This window comes from Filicampus tigris, chromosome 11 (assembly GCF_054856515.1).
Source record: "Filicampus tigris isolate MCC_2025a chromosome 11, RoL_Ftig_1.0, whole genome shotgun sequence".
Lineage (NCBI taxonomy): Eukaryota > Metazoa > Chordata > Actinopteri > Syngnathiformes > Syngnathidae > Filicampus > Filicampus tigris.
Genome location: NC_141227.1, coordinates 8,312,674 through 8,330,246, shown reverse-complemented (window position 1 = coordinate 8,330,246; position 17,573 = coordinate 8,312,674). Strand labels below are relative to the sequence as shown.

Genomic DNA, 17,573 nt, shown 5'->3' with positions numbered 1-17,573 from the left:
TGGCATTGGCCGTTGCGTCCAAAAGCATTGTACGTTGCATCGTTGTAATTTGTTTCCTAAGGATTATTTTGAAATCTAAATATTAGTTAGGTTGACTAATGACTACTGTAACAATCTGCCTGTTTTGTTTGCTAGTCACAGGCAAAAGCAATACAATATGTCGTCGGTTGTTTGTTTTCACAGAGTAGAGGAAGCATTTGCAGTGAATCGCGTTGTGAAAATTTCAGAAATGCCCGGATGTTCGGAATTGTCAATTGCTTGTGAAAAATACCTTCTTGAAATGACAACAGTCTTATTCTCATACCCTTGGTCTGATTTCTTTACTAATTGGTCTATTTATTTACTAATTGTAGCATAATGCTTAGAAAGGAGAAGCTAAAAAGGAACGAGAAAATGAGCATTCAACATGTGTGTGTAATGTTTATACATTTTTTTAAATGTACACTTCTGTAAGGTATTCCATATGGGCAAACGCACCATTTTTTTCCGGGAGCACTTGCCCCCCCAAAATGCCTGCGCACACGCCACTGCCCACTGATGTTATTTTGTTGCGAAACATCATATAATATACGCTGGAATCTTAATTGCCTTTAAAAAATATCTCTTGCTGCAATGCTATTCACATGCGATTTAAATGCGCAAGCGCAATTAATACTTCAGATGTGTTCAGTCTCATATCCGTCACACTACCGCGGCAGGAAGGCTACTGTGATTCCGAATGAACATCCTTTGTATGATGATCAGCATACAACGGATGTTGCTTAAAAATAGCAATTAGCAAGTTGTGTTAATTACCTCTCAATTCAAAAGACCTGCGTGAGTGCTATAAATCAAATGGGTAGCATATCTAGGATAGCATGTCTTTATTTCATTATTATTATTATTATTGTTATTTATTATTATTATTATTATTTTATTATTATTATTATTATTATTATTATTATTATTATTATTATTATTATTATTATTATTATTATTATTAACGCATCTTGCCCTTCAGCATTGCAGGTACGAATGTGATTGGCTATTCATTTAATCTGTCCAAGTCTCAACCAATTGCTGCGACTTTACGCGTGACGTCACGATGTTTACCCGGAAATGTCCGCTTCTATTCACGGCTGCTGGTGAAATATGGAATTTATCGCAAATTAGGTCGGTTTGAATACCATAATGGAATAACGTACTTTGTTCGTAGCGTAACCTGTATCAGTATGTATAGCGGTCTTCTGCCCAAGGGTTTAACAGAAGACGACCTCAGTTCGGATGACCAGGAAGAGGAGCATGAGAGTGAAGTCGTGGAGGTTCACAATGCCCCCGTCGTGAAAACTCCTTCGGTTATCGATACTCCAAATGAACTCTCAACATGCTGCCTGCCTGGTATTTCCCAGGAAATGTGGCAAGTATGTTCTATATAATGTGCAGTCTCACGTGAGCTGCTGTTCATCGCCGCTTTGCTATTGTGATACTGTATTATAATGCAGCTGGGGAAGACTTGTAATTGCTCACACATAGCGTTTATGCTGGATGTCAAGTTTATAAAATGTTACGGGGATGTTCGTCTGAAGCAATGGTTATTCCAATGATATAACACAATTTTATATATGGTTGCATAACTCTTGGGAACTTACTGTGTTGTATGTTCAAGAAATTTAATGAGCTGCGTAAGAAGAAAGACGAGACGAAGATGACGAAAATCCCGAGGAAAAAAAGAAGAAAAAGACGACAATGCCACAAAGGTATTGACTGTTATAGATGGTAAATACTGCATTTCCTCATAGTGGCTATGTTTTATTTATTTCATTTTTGCTTTTAGAACTTTTTTTTAAATTTAGCATTTGTGATCATGCAGGCAGACATTTGGAATAAGGCATTTATTAGGCTAGAAGCCATACAACATACTTCATAATAATATTCAATAAAAATGTACTTATTCATATATTGTTTCTGAACTATTAAACTATAAAACAATAAAAAAAAATCAAAACAAAAACAGACACAGATTGGGTGGAACAAATCTGAAGATTTGTCCCCATACCATGAGATTGATTCAGACAACATTACAGTACTTTGTTCAGAGAGACAACATTTTTTAAAGAGAAAAAAGGATTGGCTTCTATATAGGGAGAAGTGCTTTCCTGTTTCAAGTGGACGACACACACATAATGATTGACACGTCGTGCAGTAGAGTGGAGGCCACTATTTGAGGAAATGCAACACTATATTATCTGTAGAAAAGCAGCTGCCTCACAAAATATTGTGGTTTACAGCTTCTCACCTACAGTATAACACTATTACTTTAAACAATGTAGAAAATTCTATACTGTAGTAGAAATAACATTCTGGTCACCTTGAGCTTGATTATTAGTCTTACAAAAGATTGTGTATGCATCCGGGATAACAGCAAAATAATTAGTGCAAAGAACTAGAAACAATGTGTGTATATGTTTATGAGATTGAGTACCTGATGCTTCAATGTATTTGGATAACAATGTATGTATTGTCACCTGACAGAAAGAGAGGGCAAAGAGCCAACAGAAAAAAGGTACAAATTGTGCTGCTATTCTTTTACTTTGCATTATACACAACAAAAGAATGAGAACTGAATATCATTTTGGAGGGCCATAAAATTCTGTTGTCCACCCTTCTGTAACTATCATTTCCTGTCAGCAGAGAGCGTCAGGAGGATCTGGACAAGCACTGGGATGGGCTTAAGCAATATTTTGGTGTAAATGATCGATTTCATCCCCCTGCATGTTCTAACCCCCCTCCAAAGGTAATAAAGATCCCTGCCTTCCATCTTATCTGCGAATGAGTTTTAATGCGGTGTCTGTCGTTGCTGTTGGTAACACTGTCACATCCTTTGTATTTCTATGCCTCCATGTTCTTTCATTGTTTTATATGATATGACATCTGGATTAGAAAAATCCTCCGGGAAACTCAACCTGACATTGAGTAGAATATTAAGGATTATGTTCAGCTACATTTAGTGATAAGATTAGAGGCACACTCCTTTCTTGTGTGGTTGAGATTAAAGTCAGATGTAGGGTTCTCCTCCACTGTGCAAATCCTCGTAAAAACCCAAATTTTGCTTAGCAAGAGGAACAAGGTTTTGAGTAAGGACTTATGGATGCTATGAAAATAGCACATTTCCTCCAGCATGCCTCGCAAGTTGTGCATTTTTGTATTCAAATGCATTGGAAACCGCAAATGAAGCAAAAATGTGTGCAAGATTAATGAGCGCGAGAATAAAAGCTGCTCTCATTTCAGTTTGATTGTAGTAATTATTTGGGGTATATTTGTATTTCATTTAATTGAGACTACTGATTTTAGTTTCATTTTGATGGGTGCGACTATGAAAAGATAAGGAAGCTGAATGAATCCAAAAGTTTTTACACTTTTATAATGAGGCTTTCTTCATGATTCATTTATAATTTCCATCCATCTTTTACATCGCTTTAGCCTCACTAGGGTCGATCCCAGCTGACTGTGGGCGAGCCGAGAGGCGGTTTACACCCTGTACTGGTCGTCAGCCAATCACAGTCATTTTTAATTTGATTACCAAAAATAATGAATCTCTTAGTTTTTCTTATGGGATACAAAAGACGGATGTCAGCCAATATTAAGAATTATAGCATGTTATGGAAAGTCATGATGAAGTGGGGAATATTTTAGGTGTTTTGGGGTAATCAGCACGATTTTCCTCATGCGATATATTTTGAGTTGAGGTCCACAAATGTTTCATCAAAGGAGACACAGTTGGAGCAACCTCCTTCACTCGTATTTTATTTTAATGTGATGATATTTTGGGGCTGAAGAAATCTTGTGGTCTGCTTCCCTAGATAGGCTCATCACAGCAGAACTGCCTTGCAATCACAAAGCTCTGCTTCGTCCCGTAATGGAAATTTGTAATTAAAGTGACATTTATGTTTGGTAATCTCCTGTAGCATTTTTAAGATTTCCCCACTAATATCCAATCAAAAAGGTTTTCATTTGTGAGGGGAAATCTACATATTTGTAGTAATGGCAATCATATTAAAAATACGGCCCTGGGGACTTTTGAAGTTACTCTTTGATTTTTTTTCCCCACTGTACCCTTATTCCCCCCCAAAAAGGCTGATTTTTTTTTTTCTCTTCATGCAGTCCGGCCTAGAAAAGAGCATAGAGAGGGCCATAGCTGAAGGGGACACTGCAAAGGCGGAGGAGATGAGCGACAGACTCGCCACTCGAGAGGTACATTGTGCTGATAAGAGATCTTTGGGGTGCTTGTGCTGTGACAAATCAGGCTAATGGATCCGTGGCCATTTCTGCCGCAAAGACATAGAGGAACATAAACACACCCAGACACCCACCATTCAGTCCTGCAGCCCTTTTCCATTGAGTTAATGGAAAGCCCTCCCCTTAGTTTTGAAGTGCTGCAGTTTTAAAGGACTTTTGGCTCTGCTTTTTAATGAAGGGTACATTGCTTTCAAGCCAACTCTTAAATAATTCCGCAGGTAGGAGTTTCATACCTTTGAAGTGTACATGTCCCTAAATGCAGTGCCTGAAGTTTGTAACTTACCGCCTTGGTAGGCATCAAGGATCAAGTGGTTTGAAAGTAATTTAGCATAAAGTGTAGCCCCCGAACATGTAATTGTATTTGAAAGAACACAGCAGCTACAGTACTTGGCTTTACCTTCATTCACTTTATATTGAGTCTTAAAATGAGAGTTCTTTGTTTCGTGATGTATTTTGCTGACAGCATTGACCACATATTGCATTTTGCAATAGTTGCAAACATGGAACATTGACAGCTGTATGTTGTTTTCTTTTTCTTCTCTCTTCCAAGGCACACAAGTGTCGGAGTTTCATGGTTACCGTAACAATGTTACTAGCCGTTCGCTAGTAATTTGTAATAAATTAGTTTCATTGAATATTAAAAAACATTTCAAGTTCCCACCATCAGAAGTAATATGGGATAACCCACCTTTTCTTGCCTACATTGGTACCAAATGTACAAACCAAATAATTGCTCTTACTGTAAATGTAAATCCTCCAAATAAACAAAAGTATGTGCTAATTTAAACGTATTCCTTTCAGTATGGGGTTCTTATCACATTTACTGTCTTTTTATTATTTTTAATGGGATGAATCCAATAATTACGGTCAGGGTTAGTGCTGATACCAATTTAATGAACAGGTTTGTTTGAACAGCGATTCCATTGAAAAAACAAAATCAAGCAAACGTTCTATTTAATTTGACATCAAATTGTTTTGTAATTTTGATTATTTCTTTTCCTATATACCGGTACATGTTAGGCTCATTCGTTTTTATTTTAGATCAAAAGATTTGACATGAACATCATATAAAAGTTTTTATTTTATCAGGAAATGTTTTCATCCTCTCATATACCGTAACTTGGGCTTCAAAAACTTTGAGTTCATTGATTGAATTTGATTTATATCAAGTGTTATGGGCATTATTGGTATAGTCCATCATATTCTCACCTAAACTTTGAGCGAACTGGGCGAATTTGAGGACTCTATGAAAAGCAATTGTGACTGGCACCAGCACTGTACTTTGAAAAAGCCTCTTAGAGTGCTGGTGGATGGTTTGAGCCTGAGCCGAGGTTCTTGCCTTCCTGGCACCTGCTTTGTGTTTTGCCAGAATGATGATGGGACCTGACAGCAGTCTGGCATCCTCCTCTGCTTGTTTAGCAGTGATAATTTCATTTCAATCAGTGTAGTGAACTGAGCAATTAGAATTCTTGGGAACTTACTATAAATGAGGTAAAGTCCTACAGCAGTCACTTTTGAACTCAGAGGCAGGAAAACACATCTATACAAACAGGATGAACAGAGACGCATGAAGCCAAACATTTTTAAAGGATTCTTATTAAGTAGTAATTGTAAACCCACTGCATGTTGTGAAGATCGCGTTAAGCAGCATACAATTTTTGTTTATAGCGGTCCTGCTCACTTCTCACAGGGGAGAATATTTAGAGGATCAATAGTCCCCGGTTTGGCCAGAATCAATTTCAAGGTTATAATTGAGTGGCTCATTTGGTACGCAATGGCTTAGATCTGTAATTTGTTTATGCTCATAACACCAAGACAAGATTGTGGCAGGCTTTTCTCAGAAACAATATGAACAGGTTTTCCTAGCAAAAGATGCAAAAGCATTTTGACAGCTGTGAAGAACTAAAGAGGCCTGTTTGTCCCTCTAGGCATTGTTTTGTAAAGAAAATGCTCTGACATGTTGATGACATGATTTATTCTGAGGGAAATGGAAGGAGACAGAAAACTGGCTGTCAGCAATTTTCACTGTTATGAGCTCCATCACATAATTTAATGCTTTTAGTTTACTCATTACCGTACTTTCTCTTTTCATTCGAACATTACAACTCTGTGGTAAAAATACTTTAGAAACACATTACAAATGCTGAAATACAATACACCAATTAGGAATATCACAGATTGAGTTATTTTATTCTTGTTATAGTTCATTTTAATCCATACAATAACATGTTGGTTAGTGCATGATGGCAAAAGGTGTTGTAAGTCAAGTCAAACATTTTCTTTTCAGTAGTATGTTCTATGTGTCCCCACTAGTCGAAAAACAGTAATTTGATTAATATTGCGTTTGTGCAATATGAATTTAGCAGAAAAATCCCCATTTTTATCCATCTCAGGGGGCTGCCATTTTGCCTTGTACTGCCACTTGCTGTCAACTGAAAATGACATCACAATGCCCAAGGACTCAGGTAACGACCGTCACGGCTCACCTGTTTTCTGGGGTTGGTCATGTGAAGTTCGTAGACTGAAACCTTAGGTTCTGTGATGTCAATTCCAGTCGAGAGCAAGTGGCAGTACAAGGCAAAATGGCTCCCCCCGAGATATAAAATGGGTGGATTTTTCTGCTTAATTAATTTCCACAAGCACACTAATAATCAGAATACTGTTTGGACTAGTGGGGTCTCGAAGAACATATTATTGTAAAGAACATTGGCTAAATTTTCATGGACACATTTATTCGGATTAAAAGCCTGATCGGAATAAAAATGTTTCATGTACACACCCCATTCGGAATGTTCTGACTTGATCAAGCCCATTTCAATCAACATTTTGTTCTGAACGAGAGGGCTGGTTTATGTCGATTGATGATCCGATCGGCGCGCATGAAAACACTTATTCAGAAAATTTCTAAACAAATTGTCTTTCGTGCGCATGTCTGTGACATCGGTATACACATTTCAGTTATTCCCGGAAGCTAGTAGAAGTAGAGTGAGCCAAAGACATGACGGGCGCAAGACTGAACTGGTCATTAGGAAGTGTTAACTCGACGCAACAGCATAAATGGGAAAATGTGCGAAATAACGCTAACGTTTAAAGTTGAAATGGATGTAGCGATGTTTTGTTGACACGGAAGTCGCTACAGCTTCCTCTTCTTCTACTACTATTTACAGTATCAATCTGCACGTCAAAATAATTTGTTCCGATCAAAACTGTGATGCAAGTCCTAATCGGATCAATATTTTTAATGTTCATGAAAACAATGCATCTGATCATAATTTTAATCCGAACTCTGATCAGATTACAGACATTTCGTCCATAAATAATTTTTGACTTGACTCTCGCTTTAAGTGAATGAAAGTAGTCACATATTGTTGGTGTTGGGCCAAATTCTCTTGTAACAATTTGGTAAAGTTCCACACATTTATAATATTGGTCAGTCCACAATTGTGCAAGTGTTATTTTAACAAATTATTAACCAGTCCAACCTGTTGAAAATAGCTTCCTCTTTTTGACAAAGCATTGTTAATGGTAGAACAAAAATGGACCGATACACAAATTGGGTCAATTTGACCTACTTTCTACCCATTTTTGGGTTGTTTTCTGCAAAAACAACGAAGAAAGTTGGGTCGAATTGACACAAGTTGTGGATGGACCCCAAATTGTGTTGTTTTTAACCTAATTGTTTTTAGAGTGTAACGATCACAAGTTTCTTGATGGCTTAGACAAAGCTACCTAATGTATTCCTTTAAATTGTGCAGTTCAGGGCTCTTCTCTTATAAAGATATCTGTTGGTTCTTCTCATTATGGCGATATCACTTTTTAAATACTTCTGCTAGAAGCCATTGAACACACAAATATCCAGAAAAGAACCCCGTAGCATCTGAACGAGTCCATATAGCTTAGAACTGTATATTCGAAAGTCCAAATCCTCCAATTAAGCAGACAGGTTCGCTGTCTTTTGATAAAGGCACATGCTTATGCACTTATAAGTTTCATGTGGGTTAATTAATTCTGTAATTAGCATAACATTGAGTGACTAACACATAGTGTAGCCCCAAGCTCTGTCAGGAGATGTGATAGCGTCCAGAAACCATAATTGACAGATTGATTTTGCAGCTATTTCAGCTAAATGAGGCAGTGCAGGAAGTTGATAACAAATTAGACCTACAAAGCTACATAGCCTCTAAGTCAAAAGTGAAGTTAACCCTGCAGGAGGAGTGCTATGTACAATATGGCAGACATTTGGTACAACACATAATGCACTGTTTATATTATGCAATATGTACACTATACAGTACTGTACAGTATTTTGCCAACACAGCACCTAACATTCAGAAACAAAAGGCAAAAAGATACCACAAAAGTATGTTTATGTGGGTATAAACATGGAGCATGATATTGAGTTTTAATAAAGCATTCTTAAATAGCTAAAAAAAAATCCCAACTGTCTGGTTAAAGACAAGACTCACTATCATCTTTTGGATGAATTAGGAAAAGCAAGAGCCCTAAGATTGAACCCTGTTGAACAAAACATTTACTCTGTCTTGGAGCACTTTTGATAATGACCACTTCAAAAGTGTCTTTCAAATAAAGAAAATATACTTGATACTTTGAAAGAGTATTTACTAGTTTCAGGGAGAAGTTAGTGCATTTTCCCTAGTCCTGGACACCACATAACTATCAAGTCAAACAAAACCTGACTTTGAACTCAGCAATATTCTTTCACTAATCAACTCTTTGGTTATTGTGTTTCATTCATCCTTAATTATTACTCACATTTTTCCTTTTTAAATAACAGCGCGAGTGAGGTCTTTTGAAATTGAGGTTGTCCTTTATGTGAAGGAAGTGGGTTTATTTTATGACAAAAGACCGTCACACCATGTTAGAGTCTCGAGTCTCCCCGTAGCACTCATCTCAACTATTAGAGAGACATTACCACTTCAAAACAGAAACTCCTTTCAGTCTGCCACAATGGGTGGTGTTGGGTCCATTCCGTGACTGCAGGAGCCAAGGAATATGAAAATGAAAAAATATATTGCATGGTTTCAGAAAGTATAATCAATACCCGATTGCCCGTGTTGCCAGAAACTCGAAAGCAGAGCACTTCCGATGTGCCGAACAAAATTACATTTTAAGCAGAATGATTGAATGATTGTGTTGTGCATTTGAACAGTATAAGTATTTTTTTCTTTTTTAACCTTTTACTGTACATAACACGCTGCCATAACTGTGTCGAAATTAGGACAAATTATGGAAGTGAAGATCTGTAGGTTGCCAGCTCTGGTTATATAATGTCTCATTATGGCATAGCTCAAATTTCAGTGGACGTTTCTGAAAGGAAAAGCCACGCTGTCCTTGAAATCTACCCTTTGAAGGCCAGCCTGAATAGCTGTGAAACAAAGCTTCGGTGGCATTTTGTCCGGGCGATGTGGCATCTTGGCTAAAACAAAGAACCAAAGTAAGGGCGTTTTGTAAAATTAATATCTTTTTTCTCTCCACCACACCTTTCCTATGCCCTCCCTGTGTTATAATTTTTTAAAAATGAGCAGAACATTAATGGAAGGTTGGCTTTATCAGATTTAGACTTTCTCCTCACCGCCATCCGAGAATTAGGCTGACTGTCCCTGCGCAACCCCCCTCGGGCCACCCTGTGCCGAGTTTAGTCAAACTCTCTTCTTTGTTCTGTTTCCCTTCATCATAAGCAATTTATCAGTGAATGAACTTTTATTGTATCTCTGGATGACTCACATTAAATTTTCGCCCATTAATTTTGAAATGGATTTCAAAAATGGGTACAAAGCTTTTATCAAATGCCTGGGAATCTCATTTGGATTATTGTATTTCATTAATTACTTGAGAGACAAAGCATACTTTTCAATGTAGATTTGTGTGCTGTTTAATTAATTAGCATGTTTTCTCTTTTAATTAAAGCAATTTTTAAATTGGAGCCCACAGCAAAACACATATATAATTTGTTTGTAATTATGCCTTAATTGGTGGTAGTGAAAGCTTAGCACCCATGTGTTTTTTTTTTTCATGATTGCCGTTTATTGCTAGTCACTCATTAATTATACTGTTTTCTCTAATTAGCTTATAAAACTGTTGATGGCATATTATTCCAAGTGTGAGTTCAAAGCTTGCTAATAAGCCCACCCCACTCAGAAGAGGCAAGATAATGGATTGTGCACAAGCAAGTGAACTTTTTTTGTGTCTGTTCCCTAATGATGACACGTCATGTGTTTCTCGAATCAGATTACTAGAAGAGAAAATTGAGACATTGTTGTTCGGCTGTGTCCTCCCTAGAGTTTTTTTCTTTTTCTTTTTCCCTGCCATGTAATTGTGTTTGTCAAAGTGGTGGCAAGATTACAAAAGTTCTTCTGAGGCTGCCCACTGGGATGATGCATTGGGATTTAGCATTGTAACTGAAATAATGCTGTGTTTCAATTATTCATGCTCTATAGTATATATATTGTTCACAGTGATTTTGATATTGCTGTAGTGAGCCGTTATTGCAGATCTTACAAAAGACATTGGCGAAGCTGGCAGAACATGCTTGGATCCATCCGATTGGGTTTAGTCACTTTTTAAGAAGAAATATCTGACAGTGTATATTTTCGGAATATGATTTCATAATTTGGAAATCTATACTGTAGCGTGTTTCCTAATCTTTCCATCTCAAGACCGAGCTTCCTCCCAATGTATTTCCAAAACACTGATCTATACATATAAATGAATGATAACAAGTATACTGCTGAGATAATGTGTACCAGTATCTACTTGACATTCATTTACATAGTTGAAGGAATTTTAATGTGACAATTAGCAATAATAATAATAATAATAATAATAAAATTAAAAAAAATGAATTCTAGCATGCCACCCCGGCATAGTTTTTTAACCACTTCTCCTTAGATTGTTTTTTCCACTAGACGGGTGCAGGAATTTGAAAATTTTAAACTGAGAGGTACTTCTCAGATTCTGATACTGACACTTCTGGAATAACACATTAGCTCAAATTTCTTTTAATAATATGTTATAATTAAGAATGAATGTTATTTATCTATGTGAAAGAAATGACATGAACTATGATTTAATAAGGTAGGAAGCAGATTATTATATTCATATGAAAAACTTTATTTCTCTAAATCTGCCAGTGTTTATATTTTCAAATGATAACTTACACAACATTTTTAGGAGCTCACAGTGTCCCATTAATGATGAGCTATTTCTAGAACAGTCCCACGGGCTACCCATGTGGTCCTTGTGGGCTAATTGGTGGTGGTGGGGTGGGGTGGACCATGTTGGTGACCCCTGCTCCCGATGCTCATTTGATAATTCAGATGATTCACTCTCACTTGGGTTGTCTTTTGTAGGATATGAAACTGGTTGCGTGCTTAGTTTATTTCAGTCTGCTGTCTCACATTTGGATGACACGGGGTCCCTGTCTTTTCGCAAGCGATATGGGTGGTGTCCATTGATCTCTTGATCCTTTGACCTTCCCAATGTTGCTGCAACAAAACATGCTTTCTTCTCCTTCTGCCTCAATTTTGAGAAATTATGATGGAATAACACGCACAAACTGCCTAATCTGATATTCATTCCTTTCTTATATCGCCCTTCTTGCCAAGGTTGACTAAGGCCACATTATTTAGGCATTAAGGTAGTGTGATAAGGGAATTAGGCTGGTCATTAATCGTTTACACGTCAAATGCAGCAGAGCAGCTCGGGGAGGTGATTTAGTGAGGCAAAGCCATATAGCCCTTGTTAATCCACCTCTCACACGATTTAATTGGAAGAGTCTTCCTGGATAGGAAATTTATGAATGGCTTTAAGGCAATTTCGTCCTTAAAGCCATCATTTATTTGATATTGTTAAGGGAAGCTTTCAAACTTTATCCACATGGAGATGCGTTTTTCGTCCTTAATTGAGGTATTGTATTTTGTAGCTGTTTGGTTGTGACTGTTTTGAGAGCCTTACCAATTATTATTTCAGTTGTGCAATATGCACTGCAGCAGGCAGCTGTGTTTTTTTTATTTTTTATTTTTTTTTATAAATATCGCATTGGGGTTCCATGTTTGGGCCTCCATTTGAATCTCCATGACGACCCAAACTTGAATGAATCTGTACTATTGACTTAACCCTCATCGTGGCCTTAAGCTGCAGTGGCAGCATCGAGCACAATGATGTTTTTTTGGCTTTATTTGCATTCAAATCTACCAAAGGTCAGAGTATTAATCCTTAGAATAAACCTTATTTTTAACAGGGCTGTGCACAGGACACAGAAGAGAGAGAAACTACAGAACAGGAACATGATGATGACAAACACTTAATCATATATTAATATGCATGGCAGTGGGAAGAACCGCCTCTTTAGGGCCACATAAACATAGACTGCGGGAGGTTTCTTGTCACATGCCTTTGTCCCAGCTTTGTACTTCCATTCTTATTTGCACTAGCTTCTGATGTGAGAGGATTTGGCACTAAGATACATGGGGTGGGGGAGGAAAAAAAAAATCCTGAAAAGTGGATCAAAAAAAGCAAATGGAAAATAATGTCATATTACAGAAAACATGAGAGGCTAATTTGTGCCGACTTTTTGCTAATTTTGTTCTCGCTACAGAAAGAGGAGCCGTCACCTGCTCGGCGCCACAGCGCTGACAGTGCCAGTGATCCATGAAATAAGCTGCCGCTGGCTTTGTTCAGATAAGAATGAACAAATCTGCACAATGTACTGCTCTCGGAATCTCATTTTCATACTTGCATGCAGGCTGAAGGAAATAAGCTGTTTGCAGGCTTGATTAATCAGACATTTGAGGGTTTTTTTTTTTTTTTGTTTCTTTGATCTGTTCTGTCTCCTAGGTAACTTGGTTGACATTATAATGTTGAGCGTCAGCTAAGACAATCATGAGACTAAAGTGATTAAAAAGGCGTACTTGTAAACCTCCCCAAAAATATTTTTACATATATACATTGTAGAAATATACTCTATGTTTGAATTAACAAACGTGGGAGTGATGAGTATGGAAGTGTGTTTTAATTTTGGTTGAACAGGAGAGCAGATGATTGTGCGTAATCTCTAATTAGGGAAAAAAGGTGCCTCTATGTGAACCCATTTAGTGTCATGCTGATTCATTTGATTGTTCCCCAACAATGATGTCTCATAGCCACAGAGTTGATGTTGAATTTGTCAATACTGTAATTTAATAAACGTGTGCGTATATAATCTCACCACAGCATCACAGCCACTCAGAGGCATCGACACCAATCCAACAAAGAGCAAGGAAAAACCCCGGTGTGCTATCATCTGCTTGCAAATCTACTGCAAATGCAGACTTAGTTGGCCGTTGTAAGGCTCTTTAAGAGTAGAAAACATGATTTGGAGAATTTTAAAAGCTAGAAAATGGCAAAGGACTGTCATCATATGTACGCTCCAGGTTATACAGGCATTTTCACAAATCTTGTAGTGGCTGTAAAGATGAATGCCTTGAGGGCCCTGCCACAGCCCGGCACTTGCAGTCAGCCGGAGCCCTTATCTTAAATCCAAGCAAAGTACCATTAATCTTTTTGAAAGACCTTTATGGCTTTTAATGTATCCCAAATTAGAACATTTTACACCCTTGGTTCCTGAAATATAGTGATAAAAAGCCTTTAGAGTTTAATTTTTCCTGCCTGCTCGCTCTGACCTGCTTAATCCCAGCATGCATTAGGAGATATTTTAGTTTCAGTCTTTCTAATAAAGTTTATCCCACTTAATTATAATTGAAACATTTCTTTTCCTACCAGGTCTTTTTTTTTTTTTTCAAGTGGTGCAGCGGTGGCACATTTCTTCATTACCTCAAGACTTTCTTCCCCTTTGATTGTGCTGTGAATATTACAGAGAATTACCCCAACGTTTGGTGAAATTGTTCCAAGTTGTTTATCGAAGTTTGCCTCTGCCTGAATAATAAACCTATCTCAGGAGTGACAGAAGAGGCAGGATTTTCCCTTTGTTTCCTGAGCTTCTGTGTGACTGGGGTTATTGGGATTATTCTGCTTCACAATACACTTGTGTCTTCCCTGGGATTTGAATGTTTGCCTCTTGCTGTCACGGTCCTTCTCTTCACTACTGTTTTCAGGGACTGCCTCCAGTATTTCAAACAGAAAAGTCGCTACTTGTGATGATTCAGAAATTAGCCTTTTTTTTTTTTACCTCGGTTTATTGATAACTGTTTTTCACAACTAATAGAGACTGTAAACTATAAATATGTCTTCCTAAATTGTTAAAGAATCTTATTGTGGGATGTGAAATTGACCTAGAGCTCCAGCGAGATAATGTCCTCTGTCTTTTGTGGATCATAGTGTTGACAATAAGCTTTACACGATCAGGATTTTGGAGCCGGTGAGTTTTTAAAAAACGGTAACTGATGACAAGTAACGACCGATCACGGCTCACCTGTTTTCTGGGTTTTGTCATATGACGTTTGCAAGCTGAGCCCTTAGGCACTGGGATGTCATTTTCAGTCGACAGCAAGTGGCAAAATGGCCGCACCTTGAGATGCTTAATTCATATTCCACAAACTCAATATATGTTTAGACTAGTGGGACTGCACAGAACATAGTATTGTAAAGCAAATGTTTGACTTGACTTCCACTTTATAGCATGATGCTGCCACCGCCATGCTTCACTGTAGTTACCTTTATGAAAAAAATGGCCAAAAAGTACATTTGGTTAATGGGACCATAACACATTTTACCGCGTGTTTGGGATATTTCAAGTTTTTTTTTCTTTGTGAGATAAGGCTTCCGTCTTGCATCCACCATACCCCATAACTGAGACTTAACGTGAAAAAGAAATTGTTGTCACGTCCAAAACAGCCAGTACTTGGTAGAAATTAAACACAATTTTTATACGTCACATTAATGTGAGGGAAAAGTTTTGAAATTATTTTTCTTGGGTTTACTTTTCATTTTATTTTTTTACATAACAAAAACCTGGCAAACAGGGGGCACAGTATCGACACAACAGCCATTCACGCCTGGGTAAGTTATAGTTGCTATTTAACCTGCAATTCATGTTTTTGCAATATGTGAGCCTGCCACAGTACCCAGAAAAAACCCACGCAAACACAAGGAGGACATGCAAACTCATAATAGAAAGGCCTTAGCCGATGTTCAAACCCAGAAGCCAGACTCATGAGACACTTGCCATGTTGCCTTCTGTTCTTATATTCAAATGTTTCTCTCTTTTAAGCATAATTTGTATTGTGGTTTAGACTAAACATCCCTCTCTCTGTTCTTGTAGGATTATGTAATTTTAAACACTGCTGTATTGTGATGTGATCGACACGTCCGCCTCACAGTGCAGATGCCCAGGGTTCGAATCCGGGCTGCGGCCTAACGATTAAAAATTTTAAGCAAGTTAATAACATCTTAAAAAATAATCGTAATTAATTGTAATTTGACAATCTTCAAAATATGCCGTATTTTTCTGTAAATTGTTGTTGGAATGGAAAGATAAAAGACACAAGACGGATATATACATTAAACATACTGTTCAAATGTAATGTATTTTTTTATTCTAACAAGTAATCCTCATGATATGAAAATTAACATTTTTAAATTTAAATTATTAACATTCTTTCTGTCGTAAACAGCATTTTTATTCACTACAAAAACAAAAATGCAAAAGGGCCTCAGAACAGTGACAGAAATATTTCAAATGTGTGCAAACCAAGTGTGTGTGTGTGTATATTTTACACATTTATATGTGGCTCTTGTAAGTTTATGTTTTCCGAGTGGTCCCTGAAGTGCACACGACTGTGATTGGCTCATATAACGGGTGTGTTATGTTCTGTTTAGTGCGTTGTGTGTAGATTAACTGACTTTATTAACACAAAACAAGACAGCCCGCTTCTCTACTCATCCTCAGTTGCTGAGGCAAACCAATTTATTCACATTTCTGTGATTTAAAGGTGCCCTCTTCTTTCGAAATGCTTCTTTGAACTCCCGCGGGCGACACACGACCGCTTTGCTGCTCACTGCACTTCTGAGTGGGATTATGCATGGATGGTCATTCTGCGCATGCGTTAAATGCATCAAATATTTTGACGTGATCAATTGCAAAATAATTACCACCCGAACGCGATATATTTGAAAGCACTATATATATATATATATATATATATATATATATATATATATATATATATATATATATATATATATATATATATATATATATATATATATATATATATATATGTCTATGTATATGTCTATGTATATGTGTGTGTATATGTGTGTATATGTATATGTGTATATATGTATTGTTTGTGTTTGTATAGTTAAGCCTACAAAATGGTGCTGAATTTTTTTTTCTAAATTGTTGCCTATGCGATTTGAAAATGGCATTCTATTAAATTGCAATGGTGATTTGAATTTGCTTAATTGTTCAGCCTTATTCTGTTACTGCTGTGTGGATAGTGTATGTGAGAATACTGTGTGAATGTTGAGCCCTGCTGTGGTGTGGAGGAGGCAGCAGAGACCGTGACAAGAAAGGACCCTGACGCATCAGTCAGACAGCTTTTATTTTATGCCTCAGACTGATTTCCATTCTCCAATGGGCCTCTCCTCTGTCTCTAAATAGCTGGCTGTGAAAATCGCCGAAGCCACTGATTGCCGTGACTTTGTGCAGCGCAAACAGGAAGAGGACGCTTTGAGGGCAGCGAAGAAAAAGAGGAAGCAAATAGCTTGGGGGTACGATGTCTCTGTCCTCATGTTTGTGTTTGCCATCCCATCTTGCATGGTGTCAAGTACAGTTAAGATGGAGTTGCTGAAGTCTGGATACTTTGAGTCATTAGTAGTCATTCTCAGATGAAAGCTGACAGTTTGAATGAGTGTGTCAAGCGTTCCAGTAAGATATAGTGTTTTGCTTTTTAAAATTTGTTTTGCTCTTTGTTTTTCAGGTTCGAGGCAAAAAAACGCTGGGAAACCAAAAGCAACATGGGGTACATGTGACCAAGATGGAACTCAAGATTTTTTTGTTTTTATGTTAATTGAATAAAACTCTGCTTCTTATGGCAAACTGATATGGTTTAGTTTTTTGCACAGTTAAAAGAATTAACACCCGCAAGACTGTGTTGGCTGAGGGCGGAACAGAAAATCCATCTAAAAGCGGAAAAAAAAAATGGCACATTCAAATTAATTCCCTAGGCGTCCATTGGAGTCTGCATTGTGTTAGTTTTCCATTACATTTCAGTGATTTGAGCGTTCTGGCCTTCAAATTAAATCTGCTGTACATTACTGGATGATGCGTTTATTTA

General features: G+C 37.4%; 1 protein-coding gene across 2 annotated transcripts; it reads left to right on the top strand.

Moving 5' to 3' along the window:
- Nucleotides 1-1,065: 1,065 nt before the first annotated feature.
- Nucleotides 1,066-17,335, top strand: fam204a (family with sequence similarity 204 member A). Of its 2 annotated transcripts, none has more exons than XM_086045117.1 (7): nucleotides 1,066-1,400; nucleotides 1,646-1,736; nucleotides 2,512-2,542; nucleotides 2,668-2,773; nucleotides 4,141-4,230; nucleotides 16,898-17,007; nucleotides 17,217-17,335. In XM_086045117.1, the coding sequence occupies exons 1-7, from the start codon at nucleotides 1,212-1,214 to the stop codon at nucleotides 17,266-17,268; spliced, it is 669 nt and encodes a 222-aa protein (XP_085901243.1). In that variant the 5' UTR covers nucleotides 1,066-1,211; the 3' UTR covers nucleotides 17,269-17,335. The 2 variants fall into 2 exon arrangements, with proteins under 2 accessions (XP_085901243.1, XP_085901244.1); XM_086045118.1 differs by having other exon boundaries at nucleotides 1,068-1,400; nucleotides 2,671-2,773.
- Nucleotides 17,336-17,573: the final 238 nt, after the last annotated feature.

Excerpts from the sequence above, each read along its gene's own strand:
- fam204a (XM_086045117.1), top strand. The coding sequence starts at position 1,212 with ATGTATAGCGGTCTTCTGCCCAAGGGTTTAACAGAAGACGACCTCAGT. Across the intron at positions 2,774-4,140 it reads GTTCTAACCCCCCTCCAAAG|TCCGGCCTAGAAAAGAGCAT; the intron begins GTAATAAAGATC and ends CTCTTCATGCAG. Across the intron at positions 4,231-16,897 it reads ACAGACTCGCCACTCGAGAG|CTGGCTGTGAAAATCGCCGA; the intron begins GTACATTGTGCT and ends GTCTCTAAATAG.